The sequence below is a fragment of the Oryctolagus cuniculus genome, chromosome 5 (assembly GCF_051225735.1).
Source record: "Oryctolagus cuniculus isolate XC-2025 breed Fujian yellow rabbit chromosome 5, ASM5122573v1, whole genome shotgun sequence".
Taxonomy (NCBI): domain Eukaryota; kingdom Metazoa; phylum Chordata; class Mammalia; order Lagomorpha; family Leporidae; genus Oryctolagus; species Oryctolagus cuniculus.
Window position 1 is genome coordinate 7,796,547 of NC_142871.1, and position 24,304 is coordinate 7,820,850.

A 24,304-nucleotide genomic window follows, 5' to 3' on the forward strand; every position below is an offset into this window, starting at 1 on the left:
ACATGAATAACAGAAGGGATAAATGCAAGTATATTATTTTAGGTTTCTTACATTAGCCATAAAGTTATATAAATATTAATACATAGTTGAGGGGTTGGTGCTGTGGTACAAAGGGTTAAAGCCCTGGCCTACAAGCAGTAGCATCCCATATGGGCACTGGTTCGAGTCCCAGCTGCTCCATTTCTGATCCAGCTCTCTGCTGTGGCCTGGGACAGCAGTGGAGGATGGCCCACGTCCTTGGGCCCCTGCACCCATGTGGGAGACTCAGAGAAGCTCTTGGCTCCGGGCTTCGGATCGGCGCAGCTCCGGCCATTGCAGCCATCTGGGGAGTGAACCAGCGGCTGGGAGACTTCTCTCTGTCTCTAACTCTCTCTGTAACTCTGTTTTTCAAATAAATAAAATAAACTTTTTAAAAAAAAAATACATAGTTGAAGGGGATAGGTTAACAATGGATATTGTAAAACCCTTGAGGAATAGATAAAAATAATTAATTCAAAAGAATAAAGGAGATATTGTACAACTAGAATATCAGAGCATTATAATAAACAGCCACATCATAAGATTATTAAATGTGAAAGGGTTAACTACTCCAATTAAAAGGCCCAGATTTTCCAGTTAAATTAAACCCAAAATGCACTTATGTACTCTTTCCAATAGATGATTTTAAAAAACAGACTTATTTATTGGAAAGACAGCGTGACAGAGAGGGAGAGATGGACAAGGGCATCTTCCACCTGCTGGTTCACTCCCCGGACGGCCCCAACAGTCAGTCCCAGAGCAGGCAGAAGCCGGGGCCTGGAACTGCACATGGTGGCAGAGTCCCAAGCTTGGGTCATCGTTTGCCTTCCCAAGCGCATTAGCAGGGAGCCGGATAGGAAACAGAGCAGCCAGGACTCAAACCACACTGGTGCGGGATGCTGGTGTCGTAGGCAGCAGCTTAACCCCCTGCACCACTAAGTCAGCCCCACCAGCAGACAATCTTTACTGTAATATAACTTACGACATAGGTCAGAAACCAGAGTATAGAAATAATACGCCATGAAGACACGTACCAAAAGAAAGCGGGAGTGATTGTGTTCAGTCTGAGCTTTGAGTGCGCTAATTGTGGAGTAAACCACAAAGAGCAAAGTTCTCTGGGATCCTGAATACTGCTTACGGAGCCTAAATGGGACTTCATCCTGCACTTGGGCCATTCCCCACTGCTTTCCCAGGAGCATTCACAGGGAGCTGGATTGGAAGTGGAGCAGCTGGGACTCAAGCCAGCACCCATTTGGGATGCCAGTGTAGCAGGCGGCGGCCTAACCAACCATACCACAATGCCAGCCCCACCTTTCTCTCTCTCTCTCTCTCTCTCTCCTTTTCTTCTTCTTCCTCTTCTTCCTCTTCCTCTTCCTCCTCCTCCTCCTCCTCCTCCTCCTCCTCCTCCTCCTCCTCCTCCTCCTCCTCCTCTTCTTCTTCTTCTTCTTCTTCTTCTTCTTCTTCTTCTTCTTCTTCTTCTCTCTCTCCCTCTCTCTCCCCCCCCTCCTTTGGAGAAAGTGGCAAACTTTATATGCACAGGTCCTAGAATCCCCAAGGTAATGTTAAAGAAGACTGAAGTTGGAGGACTTCCATGCCCTGACTTAAAGATGTATAAACGTACAATAATCAGCACACTATGGTGTTGGCAATGGTGTTCAAACATGAAAAGCAATGGCCCAAAGACAGACCTCCATAAACAGGGCCAACCAGCTTCCCATACAGACGGCAAATCAATTCATTCCAAAATGACTTCAGAACCACTGGGTGTCCGTAGAGCACAAACAGACACAACGCCAAGCCTTGCCCCCTGCCTTCATCTTCACTTGTTAATTTCAGAGACCTCTTGGACCCAAAGGTAGGTCTCAGACTGAAGCTGAGAGACAGAACTTCTAGGACAAGGCCTAAAAGAACATTTTCACAACTGTGCGGAAGGCAACTTCTTTTTAGGCACGACCCAGGAAACATTAACTATAAACGAAAAGAAAAATCACAAGTTAATAAGTGGGCAAGTCACAAAGTGAGAGGAAACCCCTCTCAATCCATGTGTCTGACAAACGGCTTGCACACGGCATGTACCCCTCCCCTCCCCTCACTAATAACAGGACCAACAGCCTGATCACACGGGCAACTGCTCAGATAGGCGTCACAACAAACGATGAACACATGGCCAGCCAACTCCTGAGAGGAACGCTCCACACCTCAGCCACAAAAGAACCAATACCAGCAGTAACGAGCTACCGCCACCCTGACAGAAACAGCTGCTGTTTTTTTTAAAAGATTTTTATTTTATTTGAAAGAGTTACAGAGACAAGTAGAGACAGACAGAGAGAAAGGTCTTCCATCCGCTGGTTCACTCCCCAGATGGCCACAGTGGTCAGAGCTGCACCTATCTGAAGTCAGGAGCTTCTTCCAGGTCTCCCACGTGGGTGCAGGAGCCCAAGGACTTGGGCCATCTTCTATGCTTTCCCAGGCTGTAGCAGAGAGCTGGATCCGAAGAGGAGCAGCCGGGACTAGAACTGGTGCCCATATGAGATGCTGGCACTTCAGGCCAGGGCTTTAACCCGCTGCGCCACAGTGCCGGCCCCACGGCTGCTGTTTAGGAGACAGACAACGAGAAGTGATGGCAAGCACGCAGAGTGAGGCTGGTCCTCCTGTGAAGTGCAACAACCCCTTTGGAAATCAGTCTGATGACTGATATTTAAGTGAAAGTCGCACGCGTCTGTGCTGCACACCTGCAGTCCCTTTCCTGAGTGTTTGCCCCGGGAGATGAGAACAGTCCCCAAGGCTGGTTTTCTACAAGGAACTTCGTCATAGTCTCCAACCATCAGAGTCTGTCAATAAGAAAATGCACAAGCACTTTGTGGTGTATTGCACACCAGAACACTATTCCGCAACAAAAAGGAAGCAGCTGTCAACGCGCTCGTGTGGCACGGATGGCATGCTAGCCTGTTATGTTAAGGAAAGAAGCCAGACACAGAAATGTAGATTCTGGCTGAGCCCGTTTCTATGAGGTTCTAGAAGGGGCAATATTGACTTATGGTGGAAGAAACCAGTGGCATGGCCTCGGAGAGCAGGCTACTAGAGATGAACTGTGCCGTGGGGAGCTTTCTTGGGTGCTGGGATGTTCTACATCGTGACAGGTGTGTGGATTACGCAGCTAGTCGTGTCCATCAAAACTCATCAAGTTTCAAGTTTTCTGCATCAGAACTGTGACGCTGGACCATGGAGAGCTTTCTGAGGCTGAGGATTCTGGGAGGCTGGGGTGATGTTCTCAGGGGGCTGAGCGGACCGAGTGCTCCAGTACCCCCAGCCTCCGCAGCTGCGACGCCTTCTCCAATTTTTCTCTGACCCCTGCATTCCTGTTTAGAGCCTCAGACGTCCTGGACCACCCAGACATCTCCCGGTACCCCTAAGCCTGTCTTATCTTTGTTCTCACCCCCTTCCCTGGTCGCCGAGCGGCTGCAGCTGGCAGACGATGGGCTGAGAGCAGGGTGGATTCCTGCCCACAAAAGTGTTCGTTCTGCAGAACAAGATCTTGCCCACCAGCTCGATTTCCAGGCCAGCTTTCCCGTGTTTTTCAGACCAAACCCTCTTGATCTGCATGAAATGGTATTTATAGTAATATCGTTGTAAGTATACAGTATTTTAGCTACGTTATAACTCAGTGCACCAGGAGAGCCAGCCGGGGAGTGTTATCATCTCGTAGGCATGTCTTCTTTGGGGAAGGACATTTTATTTCCAAGTCACACACCCCTACTTATTCATCCGCAGAGAGATACAGATGGGGAGATCTGCGTGTGCATACAGACTCTGAAATGACCCTGGCAAATCGCTACCAGCTCAGTCTGAAGAGGTGTTTAGCAGAATGTGGAAGGAGGATATTCTAGAATGTTCTTCCACATATTTCCATATGGATTGTTTCAGCTTTTATATATGGAGTGCTTTTGATTTTTTAGAAATAGAAGTGATAGGGGCCGGCATTGTGGCACAGAGTGTAAAGTCACTGCCTGAGACCCCAGCATTCCATATGGGTGCTGGTTCGAGACCCAGCTGCTCTACTTCTGATTCAGCTCCCTGCTGATGCACCTGGGAAAGCATCAGAAGATGGCTCAAGTGCTTGGGCCCCTGCACCCACGTGGGAGACCTGATGAAATTCCTGGCTCCTGGCTTAGGCCTGGCCCAGCTCTGGCCATTGCAGCCATTTGGGGAATGAACCAGCAGATGGAAGACCTCTCTCTCTCTCTCTCTCTCTCTCTCTCCCATTTTCTGTGTAACTCTTTCAAATCAATAAAATCTTTTTTTAGAAGTTTTTAAAATTTATTTGAGAGGTAAAGTTACACACACACACACACACACACACACGTACACACATACACAGAGAGAGAGAGAGAGAGAGAGAGAGAGAGAGAAGGAGGTCGGTGGGTCTTTCATTCACTGGTTCACTCCCCAAACGATAGCAACAGCCAGAGCTGGGCTGATCAGAAGCCAGGAGCCAGGAGCTTCTTCCAGGTCTCTCATGCGGATGCAGGGGCCCAAGGACTTGGGCCATCTTCTGCTGCTTTCCCAGGCCACAGCAGAGAGCTGGGTTGAAAGTGGAACAGCTAGGACTTGAACTGGTGCCCATATGGGATGTCGGCACCATAGGCGGAGGCTTAGCGCACTAGGCCACAGCGCCAGCCCCAATAAAAAAAATAATTTTAAAGAAAGAAGTAGAAGTGCTAGTGTGTCCTTGGCACTCGACAGGTGTTTAGAAGCTGGGACCAGCTGTGCCTGTGCTGCTGTTACGCCTTTAATAGGAATATTTCGACGTGTCTTGTTCACACTTTGATGAAATCCAGGGGGTGCAGGGCCCCCTGAGGGTTCTCCCAGCCCTGGTAACCGGTGCTGCTTTGGGATTGACAGGGACCTGACAATGAACTACTGCAGGAACCCCGACGATGACATCCGCCCGTGGTGCTACACCACCGACCCGAGCGTCAGATGGGAATACTGCAACCTGCGGAGGTGCTCGGAGCCGGCCGCCAGCCCGGCAGCCACTGTACCCACGGCCCAGCTCCCCAGGCCGGAGGCTACTTTTGAGCCAGGTGAGAAGCCTGCAGCCGGGATTCGGCAGTGGGGGACTTTGGGGCAGCCTTTGGACGCAGGGACCTTGAGGCTGTGCCCTGTGGACGGAGCCCCCACACACCCGTAGGGGGCAGAGCCGTTGCTGTTGGCACAAGCACGCTGGGCAGCTCCTCCAGGAACTGGGCGAGGCTTCCAGGGGCTCTCTCTTCCCGCAACCTTGTTCTGAAGTTGGTTGTGGTGGCATCCCAGACAGCGTTCCCATTCCAACCCCTGGCTTAATTCGTGGCTATTTCCAAGGCAATGAGTGCTTCTGGTCATTTCTTAAAACACACAGGCTTCCCAGTGACTATCAATCATCTGGGCCTGGGGTGCTGTGGCCCTGAGTCTGGCAGCTCACAGAAACCCAGCGATCTGGGTGTGGTCCCTGTGGTGGTCCCTGTGGGCCGGGGTCTGCACACAGTGGCACACAACCGCCCACTTTGTCTCCGGCAGACTGCATGTTTGGCAACGGGAAAGGATATCGGGGCAAGAAGGCGACCACGGCCGACGGCACCCCCTGCCAGGGGTGGGCTGCGCAGGAGCCCCACAGGCACAACATCTTCACGCCCGAGACAAACCCACGCGCAGGTCTGGAGCGCAATGTAAGCCTCCGTGCTGGCCGCCTGGCTCGGCCTCTCGCTGAGCTGTCTTTGCAGACCGACCGGCCTCGTGTCGGCGAAAGTCGGCCTGGACTGGTCTTTGGTGCTGGGGGAAGGCTGGGGAGGAAGCCCCTGCAGAGGGCGTCTGGCAGTGAGCACAGGCAGCCAGGGCGCCATGCTGCAGCCTCCTGCCCTGGGTGTCGCTCTGCTCTGCTCTGTCGCGTCCAGTGTCCGCCCCCAGCTTCCAGTGACCGAAGATGCCCTGGGTGACATTTTGGCCGAACTGTCTAGAAAAGATGGAGTGGGGCCATCAGGACTCCACACAGTGGGTTCCCCTGGGTCTCACCACTCTCCAGGGGGTCTAGGACACAGGAAAAGCCAAAGTTGGCGTCTGCGCTCACAGACCACTCAGCACAGTCTCCACGGGACACCTGCTGGGCCTCCTGTGACTGACGCTGTCTACCTGGAGGGAGTGTCGGACCCCACAGGGGTCGGGTGCAGGTCCCCACTTCAGGGGCCAGCTACCAGTTCCAGGCTGTGACCTGTGCCTCTGGTGGGCTGTCAATCAGAGCTCCCTTAGCTCCTGGGTTTGGTTCGTTTGCCTGAGCAGCTCACAGAACTCAAGGAAATGGGTCTTTGTTGACCCGTGAATTACAAAGGCTGTGTCTCAAAGCACAGGTGTACAGCTGGATGGGAGGCCGCGCAGAGAGGGTGTGTGGGAGAGGCACCGAGCTCAGGTGCCCTCCCTGAGGTCAGCGACCCCGAGGGCCTACAGACCTCGCCCTTTGGGTTTCCATGGAGGTTTCGTGATGTTGGCACGACTGTTCCCATCATCGGCCTCGGGGGATCAGCGGAAGGGGCAGGGCAGAGCTGAAGCCCCACCCTCTCATCACGTAGCTGGTCCCCCTGGCAAAGCCCCCATCGGGAAGCCCCTGCAGAGCGGCCTTGCTGGGATGGAAGATGGCGCCGACACCCAGGAAGCTCCGAGGGCATCAGGCGCTCCTGTCAGGTGTCACCCCTTGGGGGTATCACTCAGGTCCAGGACCTCTGCACCAGGCCTGGCGATGGGGTGGGCGCAGACAAATGGGCTGAGCACCATAGCCCAGGAAGAGGGAGGGCTCTGCCTTGTGTGTCTTGGCCCCGGGAGGGTGCACGCTCCGTGGGAACAAGCATTGCTGAGCCAGGCTTCCCCGGGCAGATGGTGGCAGTGCCCCCATGGCCCTGGATTGCTGAAGATGCCCCCGACTTCATACATCTTCCACCCCCAGGCCCCCAGGACCACTGCCCTCTGCCCCAGGGAGCGGCCCTGTGGCTGGAGCTCCTTTTGAGGGAAAGGCCTTTCGCATGATTAGTGAGGCTCGTCCCAGAGGCAGAGTGGTAGGCTGTGCCTATCGACACATGGAGCGAGCTCATTAGGGGAAGCGGCTTGTGTGGCTGTGGCAGCTGAGAAGTCCCACGATGGGCGCCGGCAGGCTGCAGGCCCTGGGACGCGGGCGGTGTGGCTCCATCCACGTCTCTGGCCTGGGAGTGGGCGAGGCCAAGGGCATGGCTCTCTGGGTGCTGAAAGCCGGAGCACGGGCCCGGGGCCTTGGGGTGCGAGCCGGAGCCCAGAGCCCCCCAGGCCCCGTGTTCTGCGGGCCGGGCCAGGAGTCAAGTGCACCCCGCTCTCGGAGCCCAGGCCACCTTCCGTGTTTGCTCTCTGCAGACCCCCAGCCTACAGCTGGTGCTGCCCACACACAGGCCAGGTCTGCCCACCCGGGCCACTTGTGCGCACCTGCTAGTCCCATTGGGAAACCTCCCAGACACACCCAAGGAATGCTACCTGCGTGCCTAGTTATCCCGGAACCCACTCACGACCACACCCGACTTTAACCATCGCAACAAGCATCTGGAAAAATAACTGTGCCCCCCCCCCAAAAAAAAAGTTGACCAAAGTGAGGTGTCTGCCATGGAGTGCTTCGTCCCTTCTCTGTCCCATGCAAGCCGTGTCTCAAATGCCTGCTTTTTCCCAGTACTGCCGTAATCCTGATGGTGACACCAACGGCCCCTGGTGCTACACGATGAACCCAAGGAAGCTTTACGACTACTGTGACGTCCCTCAGTGTGGTAAGTTTCTCCCCTCCCCTCCCCTCCCCTCCCCTCCCCTCCCCTCCCCTCCCCTTCCTTTGCGCACATCTGCTGCATACAAGACACCACAGCAGATACTGGGCTCAGTATTGGAAAGAGTAATTTCATCACATTGCATGTTTCCTTGAAAAAAAAAAAACAAAAAACAAAGATGACTATATAAAGAGTCTCAGAACTAGCCATGGCAAATGACAAGTTATTTGGGAAACTCGGTTCCCAGATTTGATAGAGTACAGAGTCTCCGACTGGTCAGGACTGAAATAATGTCCTCCTGCCATTGTTACTAACAGCAGCTCGCGTTTATGTTTCCGAAGACCCTGGAGGGTGGCGGACAATGAGAGACATTTTAAACACTGTAGCTCCCAAATGGGACATCACCCCTACCCTCTAGGAAGCTTGCAGGCTATAGTGTCATGAGAGGGAGAGCAGGTGGGAGGTGATGGCAAGGCAAGGTGAGAAGGCTGGCCCCATGGCACTGCGTTAGGTGGTGTTGTTGGTGGGAATCACACGCTGATGATAAACCTGACATCAAGCAACAATGACAAATAACTACGTGTGCCAGTCGAGTCCTCTCCAAACAGCTCCTTTCTGATTCCAAGCCACACCAGTTTATTTTGTCACTCCTCCGACGAAATAATGGCATGGGCTTGGATTGCCTTGAGAGAGGGGCTTCTTGGCTGTCCACTGCACCTGGAAACTTGGAGGAAGTATCCCAGACGATGCCTGTCAAGTTCACGAGGCGTGGGTTTGTCTTGAAGCAGATGGCGCAATCACGCAATCACTTCCTTTGGCTCACCTGCACTTCTCCCGCTTTGTGCCACAGCTTCCTCCTCTTCCTATGACTGTGGGAAGCCCAAGGTGGAGCCGAAGAAGTGTCCGGGAAGGGTGGTCGGCGGGTGTGTGGCCAACCCACACTCCTGGCCTTGGCAGATCAGTCTCAGGACACGGTAAGCCCAGCCTCTGCCGCCCTCCCTTGGGACCCCCGCGAGCCCCCTCTCCGCTCCCTGAGCCCACACAGCGGCGGAGGGAAAGACCTTTACAAATTCAATGCGGTTTCTCCAGGCTCTCTCCTTCAAAGTGACCAGACAGAGCTTCTTTTCTCTTGGTCTGGTCGGTTCTCATTGAAATCCCTGGGAGCAGTGGCTGCCACCAGGCCCCAGTACCGCTGGCCCGTGCCCACAGGGTCTGGGGGCCGCCGCGTGTGCACCGGTGTGCGCCACGGGGCTGCATGCGGTGGCCGCTCTCCCAGCCGGAGCACGAGAACAAACACATGCGGGCATTCAGTTGACCTGGAGAGTGGGGGTCACCGTTTCGGGGGAATATGCCTGCGAGGATTCTGCTTCCTTGAGCATCTCTCACTAAGCACACGTGCGACCGTCTGCCCGCTGGCTTGGCGTCCTTGTGTTCCTTACAATTCTCGCTAAAGCGCCGCCTCGCCCCCCGTCAGCCTGTGACACACCGTGGACGAGCTTGGCTGCCCAGCGTCCTCTCCTCTCCTCCGGCCACGCCTTGCTACGCAGAGCCTTCCCCTAGTGGTCAGTTTCCAGATGAGCTGGTCAGCAGGCCACAGCCATGCACTTGCCCTCTGCCTTCCTCTTCCTGCCGCTCTGGCTCAGAGGAGCGACCGCAGGCCTAAGCAATCCAGGACAGGAAGCGACTTAGGGGACATTGTGCCAAAGTAAAGATTGTCGGGCAGAACCCAGCGAGCTCCCATGAAGAGCACACGTGGGCTCCTGGAGGAGTCAACTGACCCTGCACAAAGGGGCGAGCCCGCGAGGAGGGGACTTCGCTCTGTCACTTCCATTGGACACTTGGGTCCAAGCCGCGGATGGAGGCCTTCAAGTCGGAGCCAGTTAGCTGGCACCGGGCAGTGCCTCAGCCTCGCCGGCCATCTGTACACAGTGGTGGGGGTGGGACCTCCGGGAAAATCTCACTCCTGAGGCACAGCCCGGATTTGCACCCATCCCCGTGGGCCGCTAGCTTTATTCTGTGGGAGCAGCGGCACAGGCGGAAGCCAGGGTGAACAGCGGAACAGAATCTCCACGGGCTCTGTACTAACGCCTCGACTTGTTCTCTTCCCAGGACTGGACAGCACTTCTGCGGAGGCACTCTCATAGCCCCCGAGTGGGTGCTGACCGCTGCCCACTGCCTGGAAAAGTGCGTGAGGGGCCAGGTGCTATGGGGTCCCTTTAAAAAGACTTCCTCCCTCCCCTTCCCTCTCCCGCTCCATGGCAGTGACACAGGGGCCAGGGAGAGCTGTGCAGAAACCTGTGACAAAATGCCAGGGCAACCAGATGAGAGAGGAGGGGCGTGTTTCTAGAAAGAAAGTGCACAAGAAAGACCCAGCGTGGGCGACTTGGTAAGCCCGGAGAAACAGCAGGACAGGGCTTGTCCCCCAAGCAGCCCTGAGAACGTTCCCTAAGTGCCAGGGGCAGGCAAGCTGTAAATGTTGCTTCTCGCCACTCGGAAGCCAGGCGCCAGGGCTGCCAGACGGACAAGGCAGGGTGGCGGCGCAGGTGGGCACTTGATGAAGGGGCTGGGCCACACTCACCGTTTGATTCTGTTGTCACCATGGTCCCCAGGTACCCAAGGCCTTCAGCATACAGAGTCATCCTGGGCGCACACAAAGAAGTGAATCTGGAATTGGACGTTCAGGACATAGACGTGGCCAAGTTGTTCTTGGAGCCCTCGCGAGCGGACATTGCCCTGATGAAGCTAAGCAGGTAGTGGCTCAGGCTGAGTGAACACATTTGCTCTCTGCCTGGGGTTCCTGGGTCGTAACCACTGTGCTAGCTGTGGGCGGTGCCGTCCGTGCCATGGGGTATCACACGGGGTTTGGCATTGAACTTCATCAGAAAACACAGACTCAATCCCCCTCCCTCCAGTTCTGTCACATGTGGGAGGACTTCAAAAAGTTCATGGAATAACGGAATCTAAACATAAGGGTGGTTTTTTTTTTTTTTTGGTGCAAAAGAATTTTAAAATTCATGCAATCGTTTATATAACGAACATTTTCCACGAACCTCGTTTCTCAAGGCCACCCAGGCTGTTTCCTCACGAGGAAAAAGACTGAGTTGAAACTGAAGACAGCGGTGGGTGCTTAGCCAGCAGTTAAGGCACGAGTTAGGGTGCCTGAGCGCCACTGGCAGCACCTGCGTGTGACCCCCAGCCCTGGTTCCTGGCCCCAGTGTGCTGCCAATGTAGACCCCGGGGCGCAGCAGGGATGGCTTAGGAGAGGGGCCCCTGCCACCCATGTGGGAGACCTGGGTTGAGTTCTAGGCTCCTGGCTGCAACCCTGGCCCAGCCCCAGCCATAGCTGCCATTGGAGGAGTGAATCAACAGATGGGATATTTTCCTGTCTTGATTACATAAAAAGGAAGAGGTATACTGTTATCCCAAACTGTCTCAAGTGATAGTCACCAGTTAATACACCATGGTGATCAGAGAACAAGTCACCTTTCCAGGGTGACAGTTCTCTTCTCGACACAGGTTTGAAAGAGCCCCATGAGATTCGGTATGTCAAAGTACTTAAAAAAATCACAGTGTAAACAAAAAAAATGAAAACCTTGCTCAGACAACTCACAAGTGCAACTCCATCTCAGCGAGTTTGTCTTCGGCTTTATTTTCCTCGGTGAAGTGCTGTTTGGTGGAGCCTGACAGCAGCGTTTGGGCACAGGGCCCCCTGGAGACAGCAGCCAGCCAGCTACTCCAAGGCAGGCATGCAGAGCACGAGGGCTGTGCCTGTTGGGTCCCTGAGGACAGGGACGATGCCGGCCGTGAGGAGGACAGGCCGGCCGGCACCAGGCCCAGCTCCTCCCGGGTCTGGTCCCCACCCCAGGGCAGCTTCCCTGGTTGCACAGCCAGGATGGAAGGCAAGAAAGGGCCTCGCTGGCTTCGCCTGTGCAGCCACGTCCTGCTGCCCTCTGCCCCTCGTCCAGCGCACACGCGTGTTGTGCCTCATCACGAGAGCACCCCATCTTTGCACTTCCTGTGAGAGGAGGACACACACCAAGGGGGAAAAAAACAGGACAAGCACTTGGGAAGGCACAGCCATGACTTGATGAACTTTCTTTCTCTTTTAGTAAGGATTCATTTTACTTATTTGGAAGGCAGAGTGACAGAGAAAGAGAGAGAGAGAGAATGCTCTCATCCTCTGGTTCACTCCCCAAATGGCAGCAATGGCTGGGGCTGCTCCGGGTCAAAGCCAGGAGCCAGGGGCTTCTTCCAGGTCTTCCACATGGGTGACAGGAACCCAAATCCTTGGGCCATCCTCTGCTGCTTTCCCAGGTCATCAGCAGGGAGCTGGATCAGAAGCTGAGTTACCCGATGAACACTGGCACTCATATGGGATACCAGGCGTCGCAGGCAGCAGCTTAACCGCTGCTGTGCCTCAGAGCCGGCCCCAGACTGATGACGTCTCACGCCCCCCGCCCCCGAAAGGCCCACCACCTCCTGCCATCACTGCCCTGGGGACCAAGCGCCCCACACGCGAACCTCTGGGGGACACCCCGCATCCCAAGCACAGCTCAGACTAGAGTAGAATCAGGCCTGAAAGTCAGGCGTGATGCTGGAGACGCCGGGGGGCGCAAAGGCCTGTGGGAGTTTTGGAAAGCAACGCCACTGTGCTCGTGCAAAGCGCTGATTCCCGTCCTATTGCACTTCCAGTCTGGAATGGGCTTGTGAGGTTTGCTTATGACGAAACGGAGGCCCCAAAAGCTGGTGTCCCTGGCCCTGGTCACACATGGGCTCCGTTCGAGGCCCAGGCTGGCGTTCCACGGAGCAGCACCCTCTGAACTGACATAGAACGCATGCACCTGTGGGAGTGGGCACAGCCTAGCAGCTGGGATTCCCTCAGCCTGCAGTGAGGGCCTGGGTTTGGGTCCCCTGCTAACGTGCACCCGGGAGGCGGCGGCTGATGGCTCCAGTAACCCCCCCACCCATGTGGGGAACCCAGATGGAGTCCCTGTCTCCTGACTTTTAGCCTTTTAAGCCCAGCTCTTGTGGGCATTTTGGAGGAAACCACTGGTGGGAATGCTCTTTCTTCTCTCTGTGCGGCTCCCAAAAAAATGTTTTAAAAAAGCTGCACTTGTTATGAAAGGTGTAGTGTCCAGGACGTGTGTGGGACGGAGTCTTTGGTCTTTGTCACCTCAGTTTCCCAGGTTAACGAACACTGGCAGCTTCTTGTACCCAACCAGTGTTTCCTCTTCATTTTTAGTATTTTAATATTTATTTTTATTAGAAAGTTAGCAGGAGACAGAGAGAGAGCTCTTCTCTCTGCTGGTGCACTGTCCAAATACCTGCAACAGCCAGGGCTGGGCCAGGCCAAAGCCAGGAGCTCAGAGTTCCGCCCAGCTTTCCCGTGGGGGTGGGAGAGGACCGCTGTGTGTGCCCTCACCCGCTGCACCCCAGGGTGTGCAGTAGCAGGGAGCTGGAATCAGCAGCCGGGACTTGACCTCGGGCTCCACCATACAAGGTGCCGAGTCCCAGCTGTGTCTTAACCACTGTGCCGGGCGCCGGCCCGACCGCGGATGCTTCTAGAGTGAACACTTAGGGGTCCGCAGGCCGCCGTGAGGGTGAATGCGTTCTCCATCGCTCTGTCAGCGGAGCACGGGACTCGGAGGCGCTGGGGTTTGAGGCACGCGGCATCTGCGGTCAGCGGTCAGCGGTCAGCAGCCACTCCCAGCAGAGCAGTGGAGGGTGACTGTTGATGCTTCCCTTCCAGCCCTGCCGTCATCACCGACAAGGTCATCCCAGCTTGTCTGCCCTCCTCAAATTACGTGGTTGCCGACCGGACGGAGTGCTACATCACTGGCTGGGGAGAAACCCAAGGTGAGCTAACCCCACACCCTCCCCGGTGCGCACAGGGAACTGATGCGGGCATACAGCCCCTGCGGGCGGAGAAGGGTGCACACGCCCTGATCAGTGCCTGTGGTCCATAGCACCTGCCTGTGTGTCCACAGTCTGTCATCAAGGCACAGTCCCACGGGGAGGGGGACCGTTTCTCTGGGTTTCTGAACCCAGGATTTCAACAATAATATTGCTTCCCTGGGTAAGCAGGGCTTTGATGCATCCACAGTGAAGGCCGGGGGTGCTGGGTTATTCGTCACGTGCAGCGAGTCATCCTGGGCTCCTGGCAACAGTGGGAGGCACGGCTCATGTAGTCTTCTGGAACATCTTTACATCTGAAGTGTGCGGGAGGAGACTGACGGGGTGGGGTGGGGAGAAAGCCCCATGAGTCCCCAGTTGCAGGATGGCATTTGGCTTGGTTGATGGGGTGAAGGTGAGAGGACACAGAAACTTTGCAGGTGTCCTGATAACAATTATTCCCACAGGAGACTGCCACCAGCCTAGGGACAGGACGTCTTAGGACCCCTGCCTCACCTTCTCAGCCTAGGCAAGGGCCCTGGGGCACAGGCAGGAGCTCGGGAGACCTGGACGGGGCAGTGCACCTCTGGGTACTGCTCTGCTGTACCCATTTTCCTGCAGAGCCCACGCTTACGGATGGTCCCCCACCCCCCCATCAGCCCTTCTCATAAGTTTTCATTAACAGAAACGTTTTGTGGCTTAAAAAAAAAATCAGAAACTCCTGGTGTAGGCCATTTTGAAACTGGCCTCCCTCTGTCTGTGCCTTTGCTTCCATTTTCCAAACCTGGCCCACTTCCTGCACTTCTGACCCTGGGAATCTGACGCCTGGCCAGGGAAGCAGCCCGAGGGGTGTGTCAGTGCTGCCAACCCGATGGGTTCACGCCACTGTTCCTGTTTTTGTTTTTTTTTTTTTTTTTAATTTTTTGACAGGCAGAGTGGACAGTGAGAGAGAGAGACAGAGAGAAAGGTCTTCCTTTGCCGTTGGTTCACCCTCCAATGGCCGCCGCAGCCGGCGCACCGCGCTGATACAGTGGCAGGAGCCGGGTGCTTTTCCTGGTCTCCCATGTGGGTGCAGGGCCCAAGCACCTGGGCCATCCTCCACTGCACTCCCTGGCCACAGCAGAGAGCTGGCCTGGAAGAGGGGCAACCGGGACAGAATCCGGCACCCCGACCGGGACTAGAACCCGGTGTGCCGGCGCCGCAAGGCGGAGGATTAGCCTAGTGAGCCGCAGCGCCGGCCTGTTCCTGTTTTACAATTGAGCATTCTGAGGCTCAGGGATGGTGTGGGGAGGTGGCCTTGTCAGTCACTGGGTGAGACACACCCACTTAACCAACCTGTGTTAGGAACTCAGAAAATTCCGGTCCACGGCCACAGCATCCTGATCACGCCCGGTCGCATCTGATCTCGGAAGCCACGCAGGTGCTTGGGTGGGAAACGTTCCCAAGTCTTGGGGACTATTTCCTCAGCTGACAGCCGGGCTGCGGGGCTGCTGTGGGGGCCGATGAGCAAGTGCAGGAAGCGCCAGGCATGGGCTTGGCGCTCCATCGGCTGCAGCTCTTATGGGTGACAGGGAAGGCAGTTGCAGCAAATGCAGCTGTTTCTTGCAAGAGACAGAAAATGCAGAGTGGATGAAACACGAAGAGGAAGCCCAGTAGGTGACAAGTCCGCTGGCTCACAGGATGGCCCAGGCCCAGCCTCTCCAGACATGGTCTGGGTGCCACACCCGGCACAGAGGCGCCGCCCTTCTGGGCTGCGGATGCTGTGGCGGCTCTGCCTCCGCCGAGGAGGGAGGGCGCTCTCCCCACAGCGCAGTGGTCTGCCCAGCTCTGAGAGGTTGGACCGCATCCTGCGTCTGTCCCTGAACCAATCAGCACCTGGCTTGCACCGGCCTCACCTGCTCCCCCTGGAACTGGGGCAGGACCTGCTCACTCCCAGAAGGGAAAAGGGTAGGTCCCTCAGCAGGACTGTGGGGTGTAGGGTGAAAGGCTGCGAGGCTCCCCAAAACCAAGAGATTTCCTCTGCAGTAGCTCAGCAGGTTACGGAGGAGCCTCAGTCCCTCGGAGCCGGGTGAGAGTTTGGGCCCTGTCTTCCACGTGACATTGAGCAGTCATTTCATTGCTTTAAGCCATGTTTCCTTGTCTGTACTCTAAGCTTTGCTCCTTCATCTGTACTGCGAGGTCATTTTGAGAATTAAAATTGTGAACCATCACCATGAACACCACCATCATCATCTCCAACATCACTATCACCATCACCAGCAACCCCATCATCTCCGTCATCCCCATTATCACTGACATCACCGTTACCACCATCACCACCATCACCACCACCATCACCACCATCATCACCACCATCATCACCACCATCACCACCATCATCACCACCACCATCACCACCATCGCCACCATCACCACCACCATCACCACCATCATCACTACCATCATCACCACCATCACCACCACCATCACCACCACCATCACCACCATCATCACCACCATCACCACCACCATCACCACCATCACCACCACCATCACCACCATCATCACTACCATCATCACCACCATCACCACCATCATCACCACCATCACCACCATCATCACCACCATCACCACCATCACCACCACCATCACCACCATCATCACTACCATCATCACCACCATCACCACCATCATCACCACCATCACCACCATCATCACCACCATCACCATCATCACCACCACCATCACCATCACCACCATCATCACCACCATCACCACCATCATCACCACCATCACCATCACCATCATCACCACCATCATCACCATCATCACCACCATCATCACCAAACATCACATGAGCAGGGTGTTCCCTGATGGAACCCAGGCCTCCTGACACCCCTGTCCAGTTGCTGGGTCTTCTGTCCCACCTCCCACCCACATGCTTCTACTGCCACCTGCACTGGGTTCCCTGTCTCTCCTGGTCCTGCCCACATTTATATTGAGATGATTCTCAGAACAGCAAGTAGACTGGGAGGAGTCACAACACATAACTCGCGCTGCTTGCCCGTTTTGTGCACGTCAGTAATGAGACCGGATCGTTCAGCGGCCCCGGCCTGCGGGTGTGAGGTCAGAATTCTTCTCCCCTTCCCACCTTCGGTATCTGAGACATGAGGTCAACCTGAGGCCGAGGGCTCCCCCAGGGCAGCCCCCCAGCAATCCCTGGGCTCTGCCCTGCACCCGCCTTTCCCTGCTGCCTTCTCTTCGCGGTCTCAGCGGGGCTTCTGTTCCTGGGTTCCCTGCAGTGTCCCCGCTCCCAGGACGCCATCTCAGCTTTGGCCATAGGGTGGCAGCACGTTCGCACAGACCAGGAGGCTCCTGCGCTCTCAGGATGTGGGGCCTACTCAGGAAGCAGAGACCTCACTCCTAGAACTAGGAGTTCGCAGCAAAATATCCTGAGGGGGGTGCGGCCTCCACACACGAACTCATTTCAAGCAATGCACCCCGGCCCGATGCTGCTGTGGCCAAGCCCTTCCTCCACAGCAGCTCTGGCCAGCCTGGACCAAGGGACACTCCGACCAGGCTCTCCCAGGCTCATGTCATCGCCAGGTGGAGGGCAGCTTCTCTGGGCCCCAGGGAACCGTGGAGTTGAGTCCAAGTCTCTGGGGGACGTGACAGTACTTCCTTTCTTTCTTTTTTTAAAGATTTATTTATTTATTTGAAAGAGTTACAAAGACAGAGAAGGAGACGGGGAGAGAGAGAAAGAGAGAGAGAGAGAAAGAGAGAAAGAGAATCTTCTATCTGCTGGTTCACTCCCCAGTTGGTGGCAACGGCCGGAGCTGCACCAATCTGAAGCCAGGAGCCTCCTCCAGGTCTCCCACACGGGTGCAGGGGCCCAAGGACTTGGGCCATCTTCTCCTGCTTTCCCAGGCCATAGCAGGGAGCTGGATTGGAAGTGAGCAGCTGGGACTCATATGGGATGCCGGCACTGCAGGCAGCAGCTTTACCCGCTGTGCCACAGCACTGGCCCCAGTACTTGATTTCTTGATTGTTCCATGCTAGCAAAGCACAGGTTTGCTGCAAAACCCTGTTGAAAGCTGGGCTTGCAAAACTGGGGGGCTGGATTGTTTGTGACTTGGAAGCAGCCAGGGGTGTGTCCCTCTGTGTAGGGCACTTCCTCCGCAGGTCTGCAGACGCCCTGTCTCAGCTCTGCAAAGGCAAGCGAGCAGGTGTTCACCAAGGGAGAGCTACAACATGTAAAACCAGTGCACCAGCCGCACTTCCCTCTGATGTAAATTAGAAAAGGAGCCAGAATGATTCATGCTTATTCTATTGGTTGCTTTTTTTTTAATTACTTTTTTTTTTTTTTTTGACGGGCAGAGTGGACAGTGAGAGAGACAGAGAGAAAGGTCTTCCTTTTGTCGTTGGTTCACCCTCCAATGGCCGCCGCGGCCGGCGCACTGCGGCCGGTGCACCGCACTGATCCGATGGCAGGAGCCAGGTGCTTCTCCTGGTCTCCCATGGGGTGCAGGGCCCAAGCACTTGGGCCATCCTCCACTGCACTCCCTGGCCACAGCAGAGAGCTGGCCTGGAAGAGGGGCAACTGGGACAGAATCCGGCACCCCGACCGGGACTAGAACCCGGTGTGCCGGCGCCGCAGGCAGAGGATTAGCCTAGTGAGCCGCGGCGCCGGCTTTAATTACTCTTAAAAGTAGGTGAAGGGGCTTTTTTTTTCCCAGTAGAAATTGTAAACTGTGACACCAGCTTAGAAAACAATTTTGCAATGTTATGGGAAGCCATAAAATGTTTACATAACTTCTGGGAACTGAGATTTAAGAAAAAATTCAGGAATAAGAATGAACTGTGAACATTCTTATGCTGGAAGCATGAGCAGAGACCAGTGAGCACGTGGGCAGGGACTTCATGGACCAGGTTCAAGGTCAAGGACATTACCTCTGGAAGCCTCAGCTCCCTTCACTGTAGAACAGGGGTGATAAAGACGCCAGTGAAATACACCACGTCACGAACTTGTGCCTGAAAAGTTAATTCTCTCCTTTTATTGCAGTGAAGTATGCACAAACTAGACCTTACTATTTTAATCACTTTGAAGGGTACAGAAAGTCACAGTACATTCACAATGCTGTGCAACCATCACCTTCCAGAACATTCTCATTCCACCAGGAAACATGCCTGTCACAAGCATCCTAGTCACAAGACCGGAGCATTCCATCAGATGTCCTTATGCTGCAGTCATGGGTAAAAAACCAGAATCGGCTTCGGTGCAATATAATACAGGTAGTAAAGGAAGCATATAAAAAGCCCGGAAAAGAATCATTTAATAAAAAGGGGGGGGGGTAGCAACTGCATTTCTTAAACTCATCTCCATATTAAAAAAATGTTTATGGTTTTAAAAGAGGAAAAGGTAAACAAATAAACAACAAAATCCAGACCACCGCAAAGAAACCCAGATTGTTCAAGCCAGGTCTCGGGCACACAGACTCTTAAATGTTTATGCGTTCAAGGCTGCAGAGTCCCAGCAGTCTTAGGGACTGATTGCTGGCGTCATCCAACTGCACAGACACGCAGGGCATCTATCATTGCTGCCCTGTTGTTCCGGAAGCTTCCTTGTGACACGTCTAAGCCGCTTCCTTCGTCTTTTCGGACACAGGGACCTACGGCGCTGGCCTTCTCAAGGAAGCGCAGTTGCCTGTGATTGAGAACAAGGTGTGCAATCGATTCGAGTACCTGAACGGAAGAGTCAGGTCCACGGAGCTGTGTGCTGGGCACCTGGCAGGCGGCACGGACAGCTGCCAGGTAAGCCGGCTCTGGACACCCAAGCTGGTCTCACACTGGCCCGTGTGGGCCCCAGACAGTGTGTCCCAAAGAGCAAATTCAAGGCTGCTCAGCACTGCTCAGAAGCCCTGCAGGTCCCTGGGTGCTCATTCAGATGATGGAAGGTGGTTCCTCTGGCTTTGCGTTCCAGGGGGTGGCTAAGCGCCCTACCTACCTCCTAGGAGCGTGCAGGTGGGCAGGGACTGAGATGGGGCCCTTCCAGTAAGGAAAGGGGGTATAGGACAGAGACCCACTGCGCCCACTTTGCAATCTTGCCCAAGCCGGCCTTGGCTCCAAAGAAACCCCAGGCAGGAGGTGGGGGACAAGTGTGCAGGAGGCCCTCTCCCCTGGGGGAGCTGCATGGTTGGGCTCCCCTGAATACACTGACGATGACTTAAACACACAATATGACACTAAGTCCCTTTCCGGTTTCAAACGCTGGGGAAACCCACCGGCATCCCGTAGTAGCGGGCTGGCAGCTTGAGCCTCACGTGGAGTTCTTCTGCCCTCCCCCCAATGCAGGGTGACAGCGGTGGGCCTCTGGTTTGCTTTGAGAAAGACAAATACATCCTACAAGGAGTCACCTCCTGGGGTCTTGGCTGTGCGCGTCCCAATAAGCCTGGCGTCTATGTTCGTGTCTCAAGGTTTGTTGATTGGATTGAAAGAACGATGAGAAATAATTAATTGGATGGGAGACCGGTGGTGAAGCATCAGGCTCCCCAGAGGCTGGAGCCCGTGTAGGGGATCTGGTGTCTTGGAAGGAGGTGACAGGAATCAAGGCACCGCACTTCGCTGTCACCTACCGCCAGCTCTCAGTGTTCTTGTATGTGTGTGGCTAAAGGACTGCTGGATTCTGTAAGAATCAGGCAACACAGCTGTGCCACTGATGGTGAATAAACACTGTACTTACTTGATTGAGCTCATTGGCTGGGGTGTCCCTGCATATCTCGGTTCTTCATTCGTCTTTTACCAACTTTAAGCAGACTGGAGGGAGGTACCTCGTGTTCATAAGGACTAGGAAGTCTGCAAGAGAAGAGACCTGGGAAGTCACCTGTGCTTCACCCCATCCGTCAGCTACACATGGCCCAACACGACTCCTTTTATTTATTTATCCAAAGATTTACTTATTTATTTGAAAGGCAGAGAGTGGGTGGGGGAGAGGGAGAGAGGTCTTCCATCTGCTGCTTCACTCTCCAGATGGCTCACAGTGGCCACGGCTCCGGGTCTCACACATGAGTGGCAGGGGCCCAAGGACTTGGGCCGTCTTCCACTGCTTTCCCAGGTGCGTCACCAGGGAGCTGGATAGGAAGTGGAGCAGCTGGGATTGGAACCAGTGCTTAAGTGGGATGGCGGCAACACAGGCAGCTGCTTAAGCCATGGCACCCCAGCACCAGCCCCCCAACACGAGTTTCCAATGTCTTTCCTTCCGGCTCAGAGATGAATGCCTACAAAGTTGCCCTATGTGTGGGGCGTCGGGACACGTGCGATTCTGGGGACTGAAGTCTGTTATGATGACTCCACTGTAGCCCAGCACAGGGGACTGCAGCAGAGTCGCGTGTCACGGAGTGGAGTGTGTAAGGCGTGTGTAATGTGTAATGTGTGTAAAGGCGTGTAACGCTGAGTCTGCATGTTATCTGGGTCACGTCTGGGTCCAGGAGCCACGGGAGGAGCCTGCAGAGGTCAAACGAGGCACTCCTGAAGGCAGCCACTTGTTTTCCGTCTCTAATTGGCTGCCCTGTTTGGAAACAGCACACAGTGCCCACTGTGGCACAGGGGCAGCGTTCTACAGTAACACACGCTTAGAAGAGAGAGACAGAAAGAGATGATGGGTTTTCTTAACAATTTAAAATGATTTATTGTTACCCAAAAAAAATATCAACTCCAAATACAGTTTCCAGGTGACAGTGGCAATGAGCAAAGTGATCTTACAGCAAAGAAATGCAGAGAGAAGCAGAAATGCAAGAGTCCGCGAAGGCAGGGCTGTCACGCCTCCGCGAGCTGTATCCGACTTCCGGGTGTTCCAAGAACCCGGGAGCTTGTCTACAGCTAGAACCCGCAGCGTGGGGGTGCTCCCTGGCTCTCCATGTGGACACCTTCTGCCTTCTTGGCCAAAGGCGCTGTTGCCCCCACTTTGCCTGTCCACGAAGCATCTCATTCAAAAGTTGGTGTAGGATACAGAGTCTGAAAACACAGCAGGTGCAGCAAAGGAGAACCTGGCCCTCGGGTTTCAGCTCCGTCTCCAAAGCCTTAACTACAACAAGCTCCACCCCCTTCTTAGCTCCGTGAATCCACTACAAAGCCACTGTTTCTTGCGAGCGTGGATTTAATGATTTAATGGACCTTTCTTTTAAATTAAGATGTCAGCTTTTCCCCTAAATGACTCAAAAGCACCAAGACTGGGTGAGAAGCGGCCATGCTTCTCACTCTTGACCATGGGCACTGAACTCACGAGTGTAAGGTAAATATCCCTTTACTGTGAAAATCCTGTGGCCCGCGAAAGCCTAATCCGTGGGTTTTGTTGTTGTTGTTGTTGAGCATAAAAAAACCCAAACTGCACCTGTGGCTCTATGTGTCCACAAAAGGAGGACCAAACGTGTCCCACAGAATCCCAGGGTCAAAACCCGAGCATATATAGCAGAGCCAGGTCCTCCGATGGCACCGCAGGTCTGTCCTCACTGGTAGACCAGGACGCCAACTGTGCCCGGAACCCAACACCGCCGGGGAGTGCTGTGCAGGGCGGCTGGGTGTCCTGGAGTTCAGGAACCCGAGGCAGAGCAGCCCAGGCTCCGGTCCACAGCTGAGCCACTGGCGAACAGGCCCCATCCCCCGGGGAGTCTGTACAACGCCGCGCTCGGGGGCTTTGTCCTCTGAGCAGAGTTAATGAACACACGCAGGTGCAGCTTTCCCAGGTCCACGTTCGCACATCCTGCACTCTCGATGGAGCTGTCAGGAGAATCGGGGGCGGGGGGCTTCTCTCGTCTCTTTGACTCAACGGGTCAGGTTCCACAGCTCCGACACAAGCCAAGCCCCCGCGGCTCTTTGCTAACCCAGCCAGCTGCTAGGGAGTCCCAGAAAGGTCAACAGCATGATAAATCCTATTCCACAAACACGGACAGATAGCTGGGTAGCCTGAATGTCTTCACACGGTGTCAGAGCCACTCGGCACAGCGCAGCGCAGCAGCTGGAGGGGAGAGGCGGCTTCTGCGGGGCACGGTGGCTTCTCAGGGACAGCGGTGTCCCCCGGCCGGGGCCTCAAAGGTGAGAGCTGCACACCGGGCTTTTCTTTTTCCGGCGACACCGGAAGGAGTGTGGGCTGACAAAGCAAAGGAGGACACGTGAGGTCTTGGTGGGAGATGACGCAGCTGCGGAGACCACAGCCCGCCCGCCCCCGCTCAGGACCATGGCTGGTCTTCACCAAGGCACCCGCGTCCACCTTTCTCAAAACCCCAACTCCACAAGCACAAAACGCCTGCCTGCCGGCTGGGTTTTACTTCCGGACAGTGTTCAGATGTAACTTAGTAACATGGTGGCAGGAAGTTCCTTCCAATTGCTCCTGAATGCGGTTTGGAAATGAACACAAGGTAGCAAATGGCCAGTGTCAGTATTGGGCTCCGGGCAGTTTTTTCCCAGAGGGACAAAAACAATCATGGATCTCAATGAATGTGTCTAATTTGTAGAATCATCCATCATACTTCTACCAGATTGTTCTTCAAGGCTGGGGGCTGGATCCAATGAATTTAGCTAACATGTCCCCTGCCCCCGACCCAGCCTCTGTTCCCTGATGCCACTCAAACGACCTCCATTTGGGACAAGCAGCACAGTCTGTCTCAGCTCTGGATGCAGCAAGGCCCTGGGGTGGCAGAAGCCTCGGGAGGACTTCGCACAGTTGTGTAGCTTGTCCACTTCTTTCTGAACTTTGCTCCACAAATAGCAAGGTCTTTCAGGGAAACGCCCATCCTATTCCAACTTGAGGGAGTGCAGTTCCAGGGTGAGAGTTAGCTGGACGTCAGGGTGAGGAATCTGCCAAACCGGCAGAGAAATCAAATGCCTGCCTACCCGAGACTGGCCGGCTCCGTTAGTAGGCAGCCAATGAGGGCTCCGCTGGTGGTTCTGAGTGCAAAGCAGCCCTTTCTTAGGGAAGCTCTGAGGCTAATTCATCAATCTTATCTTTCCAAAGAGTATCCCCAAGACAGGACAATGACAGCCACACCCCGCCCAGCGTTCAAGGTCCGGTCAAACACTTGAGGGACCTCGGCAGCAGCTGCCTACCTTTGAGGGGGAGGTGGCACCTGATGAAGAGAGGACCCGAGAGAGGAATCTCCAGTCCCCCCGAAGGACACTCACTACTGAAGCACCCCCAGCACAAAATACAACTGCATGAGGAGGGCTTCGCCTCTGCACGGGGCAGCATCCACCCCGTGCCGGCATCTACAGGGCGTGAGATCCTTCTGATCTGCTGGGTATAAAACCTGAGGACACGCGTTTCTATTGCACGTAGCGTTTGTGTATTATATGTGGAACTGTCAATCCTATAGGAGCTTAAAATAGGCCAGCTTCTCGCCTCTTTACAATCAGCAATGGAAGAAAGAACCTGCCCCGAGACCCCCATAATTGCAGTATTTTTATAAATACTTTTGCTACATTATAAATATTTGATACATTATAAATATTTTGATACGTTAAGAGGCTTATGTTATTAATGTCCAAGTCTTTTTTAAGAAGATGGATTTCTACTTTTTAAATTAGCTGTTCAATTATTTTAGCAAGGACACAAATAATATAAG

The 24,304-nt window shown here is 54.6% G+C and overlaps 2 protein-coding genes across 2 annotated transcripts in view; one reads left to right on the top strand and one right to left on the bottom strand.

The window, feature by feature from the left end:
- PLG (plasminogen) overlaps positions 1-20,439 on the top strand; it is a 45,237-nt gene extending 24,798 nt beyond the window's left edge. Inside the window, exons 11-19 of the mRNA XM_051855159.3 lie at positions 4,921-5,102; positions 5,575-5,723; positions 7,733-7,826; positions 8,671-8,794; positions 9,930-10,004; positions 10,430-10,570; positions 13,570-13,676; positions 19,357-19,502; positions 20,043-20,439. Coding sequence (XP_051711119.3) covers positions 4,921-5,102; positions 5,575-5,723; positions 7,733-7,826; positions 8,671-8,794; positions 9,930-10,004; positions 10,430-10,570; positions 13,570-13,676; positions 19,357-19,502; positions 20,043-20,204 — 1,180 coding nt within the window. The 3' untranslated portion in view covers positions 20,205-20,439. The remainder of the gene's footprint in view (positions 1-4,920; positions 5,103-5,574; positions 5,724-7,732; positions 7,827-8,670; positions 8,795-9,929; positions 10,005-10,429; positions 10,571-13,569; positions 13,677-19,356; positions 19,503-20,042) is intronic.
- Positions 20,440-21,350: 911 nt separating this feature from the next.
- SLC22A3 (solute carrier family 22 member 3) overlaps positions 21,351-24,304 on the bottom strand; it is a gene marked incomplete at its 5' end in the record, with an annotated part of 56,455 nt that continues 53,501 nt past the window's right edge. Inside the window, 2 exon segments of the mRNA NM_001082169.1 lie at positions 21,351-22,480; positions 22,725-22,833. Coding sequence (NP_001075638.1) covers positions 22,773-22,833 — 61 coding nt within the window. The 3' untranslated portion in view covers positions 21,351-22,480; positions 22,725-22,772.